General features: G+C 55.4%; 1 protein-coding gene across 1 annotated transcript in view; it reads right to left on the bottom strand.

Annotated features, from left to right (window-relative positions):
• LOC138810492 (ankyrin repeat and SOCS box protein 2) overlaps nucleotides 1-13,003 on the bottom strand; it is a 35,438-nt gene extending 22,435 nt beyond the window's left edge. Inside the window, exons 1-2 of the mRNA XM_069997683.1 lie at nucleotides 12,637-13,003; nucleotides 3,256-3,535 (exon numbers count right to left, since the gene is read on the bottom strand). Coding sequence (XP_069853784.1) covers nucleotides 3,256-3,449 — 194 coding nt within the window. The 5' untranslated portion in view covers nucleotides 3,450-3,535; nucleotides 12,637-13,003. The remainder of the gene's footprint in view (nucleotides 1-3,255; nucleotides 3,536-12,636) is intronic.
• Between the last annotated feature and the right edge of the window lie 1,454 nt (nucleotides 13,004-14,457).

Raw genomic sequence — 14,457 nt, 5'->3', positions numbered from 1 at the left:
CCAGAGCATTGCATTGGTTTTGAAGTGCATCCGTTTGCTCTGTAGGTGCCCACAATGACACCTGCTCTCCGCTAGGCACTGAGGCCACCAAAGTGAAGAGTACCCCCGCCCCCATCTTAAAGACACTCAGGAGACCCTCCCAGGGTGGCACCAAAGCTGGCCAAGGAAGCAGTCTTGGCATTGGTGTCCCTGTGACTAGGGGGCTCATGCTGTGGGGACTGGAAGTTTCTGAACCTGACTGGTCATATTTGCATTTTTAAACAGACAGCAGGGTGGACAGTGTTCCAGTGGTGGTAGAGTGCTTGCTTGCAATGAATGGGGCTCTGGGTTCAATCCCTGGCACTATCAGAGAGAGAGAGAGACAGACAGGCAGACACATGACATAGAGACATAGAAAGAGACTGAGAGAGATGGCCGCAAAGTCCATAGAGCAAGCTTTGATTACTGCCATCTTAGGAATAAGGCCACTGGGGCTCAGAAAGGGAAAGCATCTTGCCTAAGCTTGCACAGCCTGTAAGGTGATAGGATCCTAGGATCCAGCCTCTAAATCTGCCCTTCGCTTTCCACAGCCTCTCCATTCATATCCATTCATCCACTCACCGATTCGTTAGCTCACACGTGACTCTTGGGGCCCTGCCATGAGCCAGCCCTGGGCTCTCAAGGATAGAAGGGGGACTGAAGGCTTTGCCTCCAAGGGATTTTCAGGCAAATAAGAATCAATTGTAAGTTGTAGTCTGGACTCTACCGGAAGCAGTGAGAATCACAGGAAGGGCCGGCGGCCGGCTTGCACAGGGGAGCCGGTCAGGGCAGCATTTGCTGAGGAGGTGACATTCAACCTGAGAGAGAAGCGGCCTCCAGGGACACATGGACGTCCTGTTCCAAAGGCTCCTGCAGCTGCGTGATGAAAGGGTGTGTGTGTGTGTGCCTGTGTGTTTTCGGGGACTGTGAACCTCTGGGGATGGGGGTGGGGGGGATGTAATAAAGCCAAACCCCACTTCTAGGTGGAGGAGGAAGAAGCAGAGAGACGTCGGTAGAAGCAGCAGTTTGGCTGCCTGCGCTTCGGCGTGCACACGCTCAGTCTGCGTTTTGTCATCTGTTAAATGGGTGCCATAGGCCCTTGGCAGGGCCCTGCCTTCATGGAGGGCATGCCGCTTCTTTCTCGGCCGAGCTCACACAGATTCCAGACCCCTGCGGGGAGAGAGGACCTGGCCGCAGCCTCCTCCTCCTCCGTGGATCCTGGCTGAATCTTAGACCTGAGTCTTAGACAGCTTCTTCCCCCAGAAGTGGGGGAGGGGACTCGGTTCTCCCATTTCTAGGGGTCTCAGGCCCCCCCCAGGGGAAGGGCCCCTGCTGAGGAGGGCTCCCAGCCCCGGGGACCCCGTGCTGCAGACAGGCCCCGGGCGGCAGGCCTGTCTCTGGAGGGAGGTGGCCCCATCTTGATCTGGTCTCCTCCTGAGAAAGAGGAACCTGTGGTCTGACTTCAGCAGAACTGCCGAGAACAGGAACCGGCAGCACAGCTGCCAGAAACCTAGGCTGGGTTGGGGTTTCTGATGCTCTCAGCTCAAGAACCTGAGTCCTCATCCTCTTTCTGCCCCCCCCCCCGCCTCCCTCCCTCCCCATGAGACGGGTCCCTCACTGGGGGTGGCCTGGCCTGACAGCCTTGGCCAAGGCCATGGTCACTTTGGGGGAGAAATCTGGAAGGTTCCATCCATGGGGAAACCAAGGCTGAGACACCCATCCCCACCCTTTAACCCCGTCAGCCACTCTGGGAAAAGTCTGCTCCCAGAGATTCTTATTAGAGAAGGAAGAGGAGCTTTTAAGAGGTTGAGTGCTTTGCCAAGGTCACGCAGGGGTCAGGTGAAGACAGTGAGAATTTTTTTTTTTAATTTTAATTTTGGGTGCCAGTCTTGGGGCTTGAACTCAGGGTCTGGGCACTGAGTTTTTATACTCAAGCCTAATGCTCTACCACTTGAGCCACAGCCCCACTTCTGGTTTTTAGATGGCTCATTGGAGATAATCGTCTCACGGGCTTTCCTGCCTGGGCTGGCTTCCAACAACAATCCTCACATCTCAGCTTCCTGGGTAGCTAGGATTACAGGTGTGAGCCACCAGCACCTGGCGTGTGTTTCTCTGTTTGTTAAAGTGATGCTTAGAATATTTAAAATGGTACCCATGGATTGTGGTTAGGGCCGGGTCGTAGTGGACTATTGGTGCTACTTTTAGTGTTGATAAGGCAGGGCTGAGATGGGGAACTGGGAAGAGGACACAGGGCTGGAAAGATTTGCCCTTTGATTCTGGATGTGTTCTCTCGAGTGGGAAGTGCCGGTCTAAGTCAGAGCCTCACTGCCTGCATTCAAGAACAGAGTGACGGGGCCAGGCAACTCCTGTGTCCGCAACACCCTGTCCTCACCCTGTGATCCTGGACCAGTTCTTCAGTCTTGAGTCTGTCTCAGAAATGAGACAGTCCTGGGACACCCTAGGTGTTTAAGAGGATTAAGTAAAAGGTGTGTGCGCATGGTTCTGCTTTTCTGGAGCCAACCAACCTCACATAAAACCTATTTGCAGGGCTGGGAAGGTGGCTCAGTGGTAGAGCACTTGCCTCGCATGCATGAGGCCCTGGGTTCGATTCCTCAGTACCACATACACTGAAAAAGCTGGAAGTGGCACTGTGGCTCAAGTGGTAGAGTGCTAGCTTTGAGCAAAAGAAGCTCAGGGACAGTGCCCAGGCCCTGAGGTTAAGCCCCAAGACTGGCCAAAAAAAAAAAAATATATATATATATATATATATGTATATATGCATATGTGTATAGATACATATGCAGGAAAAAAGAAGTCTCTTCTGAACGTTGCAAACTCATTCCTTATCATCATTCTCTAGGCAGTACAGAGTACGATTTGCTTTACCTACCGCGTGATAGGGACTGCAGTCACCTAGAGATGCTTTACAGCATGGGGCATGCATGGAAGTCCTGTGTGAACACAAGGGTGTTTGACGTAAGGGATCTGAGTGTCTGGCTTTGCTATCTATGGGGCTGTCCTGGTCTCAGACTCCATCTGACTCTGAGGGGAGTCTGGCAGGTGCAGTTAGAGTTCAGCAAGTGGAGATGACAGATGTAGATCACCCAGTGTGAGAAGTCCCCCCGCCCCCATCGACCAGGAGTTTGGTCAGGAGGAAGGGCGTTCGAGGTTGGCAGCTTGTAGGTACCCCCACAGGCCTGGGAGTCCCATTCGGCCCAGCAGCCTGGCCTGGCTCACCTGGTCCATGGGTAGAAATGGGCGGGTTGTTGGTTGGTCCGGGTGGGCGCTGTGGCCTCAGTGGGGCCTCGCGTCTTGTCTGCCAGGCTCTGCTCGATGGCCAGCTGGACCTGCTCCTCCTCGCTCAGGCTGCTGTACAAGCTGTACTCCTCATGCCACCGGGCGCTGCCCTGAGCGCTGACCTCCGTCGCCATCTCCTCCACCTCTCACTCCGGCCTCCAGAATGGCTGTTCTGGAGGGGAGGGGTTCAGTTCAGGAAGGGGACGCCAGAGAGAAAACCCTGTAAGGAGACCAAAGCCTGCCTGGTCACTGCATGTTTTACCAGATAGTGGAGGTTATCCACAGGGAAGGGGAAGTTTTGTTTCCTATGCAGTCACATATTCATTTATGTATTCATTTATTTGGTCACATGATCCATATCCATCGATTGTCCATCCACCCACCATCCATCTACCCATCCACCCATCCATCCACCATCCATCCATACACACATCCATCCATGCATCTATACATCTATCCATCCATAAATCTATCCATCCATTCATCTACACATCTACTCATCTATCTATCTACCCATCCACCCATTCATCCACCCACCCGTCCAACCATTCATCCATCCATCCATCTACCCATTCATCCATGCATCTATCCACCTCTCTCCTCTATTTACCAATCTACCCTTCCCTCAAGTTATCCAGCTACACATTTATCTCTTTAATTTCTCAAACATCTGTCTACTCACCCACTTATGTATCCATCCATCTGCCCATCCATTCACCCATCCACCCATGGGCCCAAACTCCACCTACTCCACCCGTCCATTCTTCCTCTACCCATCTATCCAGCACCCAACTATTTAGCTCTTCTATCCCTCAATGCTCACCTGCCTATTCCGCCTTCTCCTCACCCATCCATCCCTCTGTCTGTACACCATGAGTCTATCTCTCTGTTACCCATCCTCCTTTCTGTCTGCCCACTCACCCCTTTATCCTTCTATCCTCTCATCCTTCCACATTTACATTTATCCACATATTCACTCTTCCACTATTCACTTTCCCATTCCAGACAGCACAACTATAGATGTACACATGCATATATCACAAAAAGGCTGTTCATTGAGAAAGTTCTCTGTGTCTAGAGCTCTTCCTGAGAATGCAACACTAGGCAAACAAGAGTGATCCAAACAAACGGCCCCCAGTCCTGCGCAGATGGAGCACACGCAGCAGTGAGCACATTCCTTCCTCCCATACCAGCAGCATCCTCTCCTGGCCACTTTCCACTTCGCGGTGGGAGGGCTGAGAAAAAACTAGAGATGAGTCACACCCAGACTCACTCTTTGAGACCTCATTAAAACCAGCCATTACAATAGTTCACTGCCTTCCTCAAGAATTCAAGAATGCCTCAGGAAAAAAAAAAAAAAAAGAACTGGTGGAGGGAACTGCTTTTAGGAAATGAAATAAAATCGACTCAGCCTGACTTGCGATTTGCCTGACTGAGTGATGCAGGCCAATGGAAGGACATTAGAATCACGAGTAAGGTCGAAACACCCCGAATACCAGCACTATACTCTGGTTTGTTCAACAAATGTGTGTTCCCCTCACCCACCCCCAGAAACATTCTCCCCTCCCCCATCCCTTCCCCATTGCTGCTGGACCCAGGCTTATCCAGCTAGCTCTGGTGTGTGGATGCCAGGGAACAAGGCATGAACAGACTCATGACCCAAGCAGCCTTGTGTGACAGGCTTTGCTCTTGGTCTTCCCAGGGGAGCTCCTACCTTGCAGCCTGGGCCCCAGGAAAAAGCCAGGTAGGTAGGTCCGCAGCCCAGTCTGCCAGCCCTGCAGGACTCAAAGTCTCAGAGCACGGGGGTCGGGGATGGGGAGTGCCCCACTGTGCTGGGTCCCTTGGGTGCTCATTAACCGAGGCCCAGAGGACGAGGTGAGCGCTTCCCAGAGAGAACAGCCAAAAGGCTAGCAGCCAAAGATGAAGGCGTTTCCCTTCATTCACGTTTGGGGGCCGGGGGGATGGGGAGGAAAGGCAAATGAAACTCCAAAGCAGTACCTCTCTGTACCCACCAGCGCAGCTCCAGGGAGAAAAGATGGAGACTGCCAGTGGGTGTGGGGTGACCGCAATTCACCCCAACATTGGAAGGGACATCAAGTCACAAAACTGCTGGGGGGGAGGAAGGGGTGGTTTTGCTACCAATGAGCTCAAAGCTCCATGGCTAGCCGTACATCCTAGACAATGATGGATGTATATGCACCAAGAGCAAGGCCAAGACCTCATCACAGCCCTGTGTCTACCAGCATGCAAAAGGCTCAGCCACAGACGCGGGCCTGGGACAAGGCCTGCACACCACAGACACAAACAGCCTCTGGACACGGCACAGACCCGCCGTGCCAGCCACACAAAGTAAATACTCTCCGTGGGCTCTGAGAACAGACAGACCAGTGAGAGGAATGAGCGACGTCGCTCCCGCTTTGGGAGGGGTGCATGGGGGCCCCTCTGGGGTGGGATGGGGGTATTGCTCCACGTCTCTCCATCCCAGGAGTTGCCTGCTGGGGTTCACTGGAAGAACCCTGCCACGGTACGCGTGGGGTCTGTGCAATTCCACGCCCGTCCATTCTGCTAGAATAACCTCACTGCTTCAAGATCCCTTTCTAAAAGGGCTCCATCTTAGACCCTTGGGTAACCCCCTTTTCCCAGGAGGGAGGGCAGGGGGGAAGAAGGGACACGCACACAGACAAAGGCAGGATGGGGGCCCCGGGGAGGAGGTCCCCTGCCCAGCCCCTCATAGGGGTTCTGGTTTAGTCTCTGTGGCAGCCCCCAACTCCGGCTCCATCAAGACCCAGTGAGGCGTTGCTTGGCCCTTCTGGTCTTTCCTAAACAGAGCTGGTTGCAGGTCACAGAACCCTTCCTCTACCTGACAGAACAGAGCTGCTGCCCCGGCTTCCTGTCCTCTGAAATCTGGTCCCTATCGCTCTTCCGGTCCCCCCACCTCTTCCGGTTCTTACAGCTCTTCCTGCTCCTCCTCCACATGCCTGACCCTCCCTGTGAGGTAGATGGTGCCCTGATCTTCCAACACGTCAGAGGGTCCTGCCCCAGTGCCCTTGCTCAGAATGTCTCATGTGTCTCCCTCCTGTCTGCACTCAAAATTTCTCCTCCCTCCTCAAGGAACCAGAGCGAGTGCCCCTTTTCTGGGCAGTCCACCTAGATTCTTCAGAAAGAGGAATTCTCTCTGGGCGGAGGTCCTCAGCACACGTGTGCCCTTGACTTTGCCTCCCTCCCCCCAAGCTAGTATCTCATGTGAAAAGGTTGCAGTTCACTTTAAGGCCCAGCCATGTCTCCATTCCCTTGGAACGGAGCTCAGCTTTGTGCACTGTATCTCTTGTGTGGATGAATCGTGACAAGACAATATAGTCTGGGGGCAGACATGTAGCCAGTTCTGCCTAAATAGAAATATTGCTGGTGTCCCCAGGAAGGATTTTGTTTCCTAACGTAAGGAAGAATAGTGGAGAAAATAATGCCTTGCCCCCAATCCTGTCTCTGTTATATGAAGACTTGATGCTTAGAGCGATGGCAGCCATCTTGTGATTGTGAGTTTGACAGTGATTACACATGAGGTCCTTCATTAGAATCATTAGAACCAGGGCTGAGGGCTTGGCCCCCTCTTGGCTTGTTTGTGCACAGGAAGCAGCCCTGGGCCTCTAGACCAGGGAGAGATTTCAGCCTGAGTGAGTTTGATTCCCAGATCCGAGGGGAAAAAATAAAGACTGAAGATCTTTGTGGGTGGAGCTGCAGTCAAACCCCTCATGATGGGGTGGGGGTGGGAGCGGTTTCCTGGCCTGGATGAGTTTTGAGAATGGGGTGAGGTGGGGGTCCCTTCCCGTGAACCCCCAGCTCGGGGCTCTGGTCCTGAGGTGCTTAGCGTTCCTGTTTGGAGTTGGGACTGAGAAGCCCAGCTCCCACATGGCCCTTGTGTCCACACAGGGGAGGGGCCTGCGGCCTCCAGGCACCCCATACCTGCTGCCCGGGTCAGGGTCCTTCACTCTATTACAGAAAGAGCCTGGGTTGCAACAGAGAGACAGACGAATCAGCCCCTCCCTCACTCCTGTCTGAGGTCCTCGAACAGGCAGGGTGAAAGCCAGGCACTGGGGCTCATGACTGCAATGTGAGCTATTTAGGAGGCTAAGATCTGAGGATTGTGATTCAAAGCCAGCCTGGGCAGAAAAGTCCATGAGACTCTTTAACTCTAACCACCAAACAAGCCAGAAGTAATAGAGCACTAGTCTTGGGTAGAAAAGTTCAGGGACAGTGCCAGGCCCTGAGTTTAAGACGCAGTACCAGCACAAAAATGCAAGGGGTGGGCAGTCAGCATGGCTGAGGGCCTGTCCCCTGAGCCCTTCCCAGCTGGGGTGCTGCACCATCAGGCCTGACTCCCACTCCCTCCCTTCCTTCCTGGGCCCTGGCTCCTGCCAGCCTTGATTGAGCCAGGTCTGTGTTCGGTGGAGTAGGGAGGACCCGGGGAGAGGGGCTGGAGCTCCAGTCTGGGGTCTGGAGCCTCAGGTGGTGCAGTTGCAGTTCTGCTGCATCTGAGCTGTGTGACCTTGGACAAGTCACTTCCCTTTTCTGGGCCTCAGTTCCTTCTCCATAAAATGAGAAGAAGAGGTGACCTCCTGGAACTGGGAAGGCATCTGGGTCAGGCACACCTGGGCCGCTCCTCGGGGGTGTGGCCAAGATGGGCTAGTCAGCCGTGATCTCCAGGCAGAGGCTGGCCTCAGCCCCTCCCAGGGCACGTCCTTCCTGGACACAGAGTGTCATGAGATCCCAAACCATAAACCAGAATGGAAAGGCACTTGGTGCCTTGGGCTTATTGGTGGCATTGGACAGAGGAGATGATTGGCTGGGTGGGTGGGAGGGGCGGGCTCAGGGCTGAAACATAGGGACCTGAAGTCCTCCAACCTCAGACCCAGGCCCCTTGTGGCCACTGCCAGCCACCGGCCCGTGTGAGTCCCGGCAGGGTGGGGTGGTCCTGTCTGGGATCCAGGCCCCCGACCCCAGGCTGATGGGGCTAAAACAGGCCTTTCCCAGGGCCTGCCGGGGTCCCGCAAGCCAGGCGTTCCAGGGCCAGCCGGACCACAGCAAGTCTGATCCAAGAGACTGCAGCACCCCAAATGTCAGCTCTAGGGGAGCGCCCTCAGGTGGTCACTGGCTCTGCGGGGTGCTTAGCACCTAGGGGGCACTCAGCCTCGAGTCTGAAATGCGTGGTGGGGGGGTCTTTTCCCCCCTACAGACCCAGGCCTGTGGAGGGGGGGCGGGGCCGCGTGTCCCATCACAGAGCAGGGCAGCGTGCCTGGGGGCAGGGCCTACGCCCGGAGTGGGGGGACACAGGCTGGGTTTGGAGATGGGGCCAGGGACCTGCTCCTCAGCCTGCCTTTAGCCACCTTGACTGCCTGAGACACGGTCACCTTTCCAAAGAGTCCAGAAACTTCCAAAGACCAGGACTGTGTCCGATCCATGGCATAATCTGAGGTATCTGATAAGTGCAGCCTGGAATGACAGGCTTAACAAGACTTCAGTGCAGGGCACAGGGCAGACAAGGGGAGACTGGTGGATTCGGCCCAGCCCTGACACCTGCTGGCCGAGTGAGGCAGAGCAACTTGCTCACTGGCAGGGGCAAGGGGGGGGGGGGTGTTAACCGCCCAGCTGTACAATGGAAAAGTCTGGCTGTGGCTATGTTGTCATCTGACATGAGGTGACAGGATGTTATGATGAATGGTACCCAGCACACAGCACCCAGTCCATGGCCTGTAAAACTGGTACTGTGGTGCACAGTCCCAAGATGCTGAGGTGCTATGACCCCCACCAGAAAGTTGGAGACAGAGTTTCCCCCATTCCTGCAGGAGGGGCTCTCTGAGGGACGCGAGATCTGGTTTACCAGGAAGACGGGGAGAGGTTAGGAGGGGAAAGAAGGCTTCTGGAGATACTCTGAGCCAGGCCAGCCGGGGGTAGGGGCAGAGCTGTGGGGAGAGGGGGTGTGCAGGGTAAGTTCTGCTCTTTGCCTGCATCTAGCCCAGACCCCACCCCCCACTTCCTGCCCACAGTTTGCTGTCCCAGAGCTCAGAAGGCCCCACAGAGCCTCCCCATCCTCCCTTGACTCTCCTCTCCAGGTGACCCCCTGCTGATAAACAGGGCCCTGTTCACTGAGTACTGGGTTATGGTCTGGCCCATGGGAAGTGAGCTGTGGTCACTTGGGTCTGCTTGAGTGGGAGCGGCGGGTGGGCTGCTCTGGGGGGCTCCTGTGGGCAGAAGGGGCTGTCACCTCCGCTTGCTGCTCTGGCCACATTCCCTTCCTGCCCCCATCTGCTGCTGATGTTGTCATTGGAGCCAGAGCACCCTGCATGACGGGGCATTGTTCTTGTCCAACAGATGGGGAAACTGAGGCATGCCCAGGAAGAAAGTGACAAGGGAGGGACTATGGGCACATCTGCTTCGTGTCAACCTCTCATCCCCAGTAACTGAGCTGCCACCTGCTGGGTTTTAAGGTTCGAGACCTTTGTTAAGGAGCTGTGAACATGTGAATCTTAGACACATACAATTACAATTAATTAGTTCCACATGTTTGTGACTTGACCCCCATACGACATCATAGGCTTTCTTGTGTCATGTGGAGCACACATGCACACATATACATTTACACATTTACATTTACACATATATATATGTAATAGTGTCCCTTCTGTATCTCAGAGTTCTGTATGTCTGGACTCAGCCACAAATCAAAGCTGTCCCGGCGGGAAAAAGTGCTCCAGTAATTCCCGCATTACAGACTGTCATCACGCATAAACGTAAGCACCAGGTACAGATGAGCACTGCACCCACTTTGTAGTGGAAGGGGGGGAAGTAACCCAGGGGTGATCGGAAGTCTCCACGGGGACATCTGTGTGTTAGTTGCCCTTTTGCAGAAGAGAGAGCACATACGCCGATGTGGGTATCCAGGGAGCATCCTGGCACCGACCCTCTTCCACCCACAGCTGGACGGCTGCATCTCTGCACATGTGCATAGTGCCCCAAAAGCTTAGCCTTGGGCAATCCTGGGGAGGAGGAACTAAGAATTGCTGCTCCTGGGCACACATGCAGCCCATTCTTGGCCAGACCCTGGCGGCAGAGTGGCCTCGGCCACTCACCCTACCCCTAGTCCCCAGGGATTGAGGAAACGGGAAGCTGGGGCTGGGGCTCAGCGGGAGGCAGGGAGGGCTCCCTTCTCCTTCCGGTCACAGTGCTCTGAAGTATAGACAGCAACATGCCAGCCTCCTTTCCATCTCACTTTCTCTCTCCTGATCTATCTTCCCCTCCACTTTCCATCTCCTCTGCTCTCCATCTCTTATTCTTCTCCTTTGAAAATTTCTCTCTTCTTCTTTTTCCTTTTGCAAGTCCTGGGGCTTGAGCTCAGAGCCTGGGCACTGTCCTTGAGCCTCTTTGCGCTCGTTTAGTGCTCCACTACTTGAGCCACAGCACTACTTCTGGCTTTTTCTGAGTGGTTTATTGGAGATAAGAGTCTCACGGACTTTCCTGCCTGGCTGGCTTTTAATAGTGATCCTCAGATCTCAGCCTCCTGAGTAGCTAGGATTATAGTGTGAGCCACTGCATCCTGGCTCTTCTATTTTTTTCTACAGAAAATACTTTACCACCACCTCCCCAACATATTCCTTTCAGCCCAAGCTCTTAACAACTGCTCTCCTAAGCACTGATTGTTCTAGAAGATGAGCTGTGGAAAGGACTAGAGACGCAAGCTTCCTAGTGATGGTGCTTTCTCCAGACAGCCCTTTGCAATGGGGCAGAAGACCTCAGGGACCATTTTGTGCCCCGCTGGGGAAGCCTGTCTCGGGTGAAGCCTGGGATCCTCTGAGGGCCATGGGGACACTTTTGCCAGGTGCTGGAAGGAGCTCATTACCACTGCCCTGTCCCCAAGGGGCTACCTGAGGCCACGTTGGCTGTCAACGTGGACCCCGAGGCTCGCATTGATTCTCGATTCTAACACCTCATAGCTGCCCAGCCTCAAGCAAGATCCTTTGCCTCTCCTGGCCTCAGTTTCCAAATCTGGAAAATGGGGTCAACATCCGCCTCTGACTCGCGGCAGCTTTGAAAGGGGTCCATGAGTGGAGTGGCCGGTGAGTGGTCTGTGAGCGCTGGGTCACCAAGGTGGGCCACGTCAGGGCCCAATCCCAGGGGGAGGGGGAGATGTCCACCAAGGCCACTGACTTATTTACAGAAGGACTGACACAAGGGAACTGGAGTCACACAGGCCTGGCCAGCAGGGGGCGCAGTCCCCACTGTTTTGGAAGACACTGCATCCTTTGCCAATGGCTGCCTGGTTGGGCTGCTGCCCAGGTCTCTGGTGGCAGAGTTAGAGCAGGACGGGGGGGGGGGGCTGGTGCTATCTGCCCAGGTCCCTCGGAACTCTCTCGGACCCTTGCTTCCCATGAAGGGCCTTTCCTCTTGGAAAGAGGGCTCTGCAGCTCCGGGCAGGGGCTCCGTCTCTGCCCTGCCTCAGTCTTCCTGTCCTTCCTGATCCCCACCCACTCCCTGGCTTCTCAAGGAGCCGCCTGAAGTGAGAACCACCTGCCCGGCCTCTGCCCAGACAGCCAGACTAGGATCTGATTTCCCCCTTGGCCTGGAATGAGCTGTCCCCCCTCAGGTAACCCCAGGGCCCCTGACGTGTCCGCCTCTCCCCAGCTGCTCCTCCGTCGGGGGGGGGGTCCTCACCCCATCCTGGTGGCATTCCTCCTGGCCTTTCACAGGCCTCCCCCACCCTGCCCCGCGTGCGACTCCTGTGCACGCGCCTCCCATGAGCTACTTTCCCTTCTCTATTCTACAACTTTGTTAAGTCTCACACAGAGAATGTTCCTCGTCAGATTTCCTCCCCTAAACCCCAAGCACCAGCAAGCAGAGCCCTGGCACGGTGGTTGTGAGCGGCCCCTGGTTCTGAGGCTGCGCAGCCTGCTGCCACTCCCCGCTCCTGGAAATAGCTCTGCTCACCCCAGCTAAAAGATCGTTGCTGATGGTTATTTGTCTTGACAATCTTTGCAGATATCGCCCCGGGCCTCTGGATCCAACAATAGCATCTTTGATAGCCCCATCCTCCTTTCCTTTTTCAGACATGCCAGTGATATTCTAAAGCCAAATGAATCTTCCAGAGGAGCGGATGTGTACGTGCCTGTCACTGCCCCTCAGACCCAACTCAAGAGTGCCCGAATGCCACTGGAGAGGACAGGAGGAGGGGGGAGGTTTCCAGTGAGTTCTGCAAGCACACACGACCCAGGCAGCCACGCCAGCCGAGCCCTCTACTGCAAAGGCGGGACAAGAAAGTCAAGTTGTGCATACCTGTAGGTTCTGTCGCCAGGGCACGGTTCAAGGGGGAAATAGGAGGATTTGCTTGAGACGGTCTGAAATCAGAATGTGCTCCCTGCCGTCTCCCTCTGCCCTGGCCCTGAGCTTCTGCGTGCTGTGCCAGGCAGTTCTGAAACGCTCTCCTTTGAAGCACAGAGTTTATTTCGGGCCCACCGCATGACCACGGATGGCAAGCCAAGCTATAAGATGCGGAGCAGCTCAGATTTCCTGTGTGAAGATTGCCCTGGGACGCTGCGCGCCCGCCTCCTCCCCGGCCCTCTGGGTGCGGGGAGCCGGCCCGGCCTCCCAGAGCATCTCCGAAGGGCTTTGGCCCTCACGTGATGTCATCATTTGTGATCCTTGACATGGAGCCCATATATGGCTATGTTTCTGGAGCGACCCAGGAGGGAGTGAGAGAGGAGACACACGGAGGCGGAGGCACGGCACGGAGGAACAGGGGAGGAGGGCAGCGAGATAGGGAGTCGGGAAAGAAAGTGGAGCACAAGGGGGCGAGGAGAGGGCAAAGGGAAGAAAAGACAGAGGAAGGAAGGCAGGACACAAGATGGATGCTGACAGAGGTGGGGATGGGCGTGCGAGGCCTCGGGGAAGCCGAGCCTCACCTCTGCAATGCAGGTGTCCAGTGCTGGAGGTGGGGGCGGGGCTGGGGTACAAAGGACACCAAGCACTGTCCCATAGGCAGCAAGGCCTAGGCCCGCCTCTCAGAGACCCAGGTGAAGGGCAGACCATCCCGGTCTCAGTGCAATCGTCAAAACAGGAAAGCTGTGTAAACAGCACCCCTGGGCACGCTTGGCATGCTCGCTGTGGCCCGGGAGGAGCCCAGGATGAGCGGGGCCAGGACGCGCGGCTGGTCTGTGCTCTACCTGCGGTGATGGCCATTCTCAGGCCCCTGCCCGCGGCCTCAAGGGCTGGGATGGCTCGGCTTCCACTCAGGAAGCCTTCACGTGGCTCCACGCTCACGCCTCAGAAGGAAGCTCATGTGGCACAGGTGCCTGGGGTGGGTGGAGGCTCTGGGGGAGTCCGCTCAGTGCCCAGGATGGGAGAGATGTGTCATCTCCAGCTGGTCCCCAGCCGCCGTGCCAGCTGCCCAGACGCACATCACCCAGGCTGGGACTGGCTCCCCAAGCCTCTGCACCACACTTTCCCCCAAGTCTTTATTTCAAGAAGAAGAAGAAGAAGAAGAAGAAGAAGAAGAAGAAGAAGAAGAAGAAGAAGAAGAAGAAGAAGAAGAAGAAGAAGAAGAAGAAGAAGAAGAAGAAGGGAAGGGGAAGGGGAGGGGGAGGGGGAAGAAGAAGAAGAGGAGGAGGAGATTGGAGGCGTGGCTTTGGTGGTAGAGCACCAGCCAATGAGTGAAAGCCTCAGGTACAGAGTTTGAGGCAGGGGCAGGGCTTGGGCACTGTCTCTGGGGAACAGGAGTGGGGTGGCAGGGGTGGGGTGGGGTGAGGGGCAGGACACAAGTGGAACAGCCCAGTTGAAAGAGATATGCTGGGGCTAGCCTGTGTGCTATCTCTCTCTCTGTCTCTCTGTGTCTCTCTCTGTGTCTCTCTGTCTCTGTCTCTGTCTGTCTGTCTGTCTCTCTCTCTCTCTCTCTCTCTCCCCCCCACCCCCTCTCTGCCTTGCTCTCCTCTAACATGAGCAGCTGGCCAGCCGGCTCTGTGCTGGCCCTGCAGGTTCTAGGGGTCCCTGTTAACTATAACGTTGGTGTCGTGCTGTTCAACTCCACGGCAGCCGCCTCTCTCTCCATTTGTTCTGTTTGCTCCACTTGAATCCAGGCCTAAGCAGCACTGACTTAAAGGG

Source organism: Dipodomys merriami, unplaced genomic scaffold, assembly GCF_024711535.1.
Source record: "Dipodomys merriami isolate MVZ:Mamm:240054 unplaced genomic scaffold, mDipMer1.0.p SCAF_50, whole genome shotgun sequence".
NCBI classification, from domain to species: domain Eukaryota; kingdom Metazoa; phylum Chordata; class Mammalia; order Rodentia; family Heteromyidae; genus Dipodomys; species Dipodomys merriami.
Note: the sequence above shows the minus strand (reverse complement) of the source record. Positions and strands in the feature narration are given on the sequence as shown.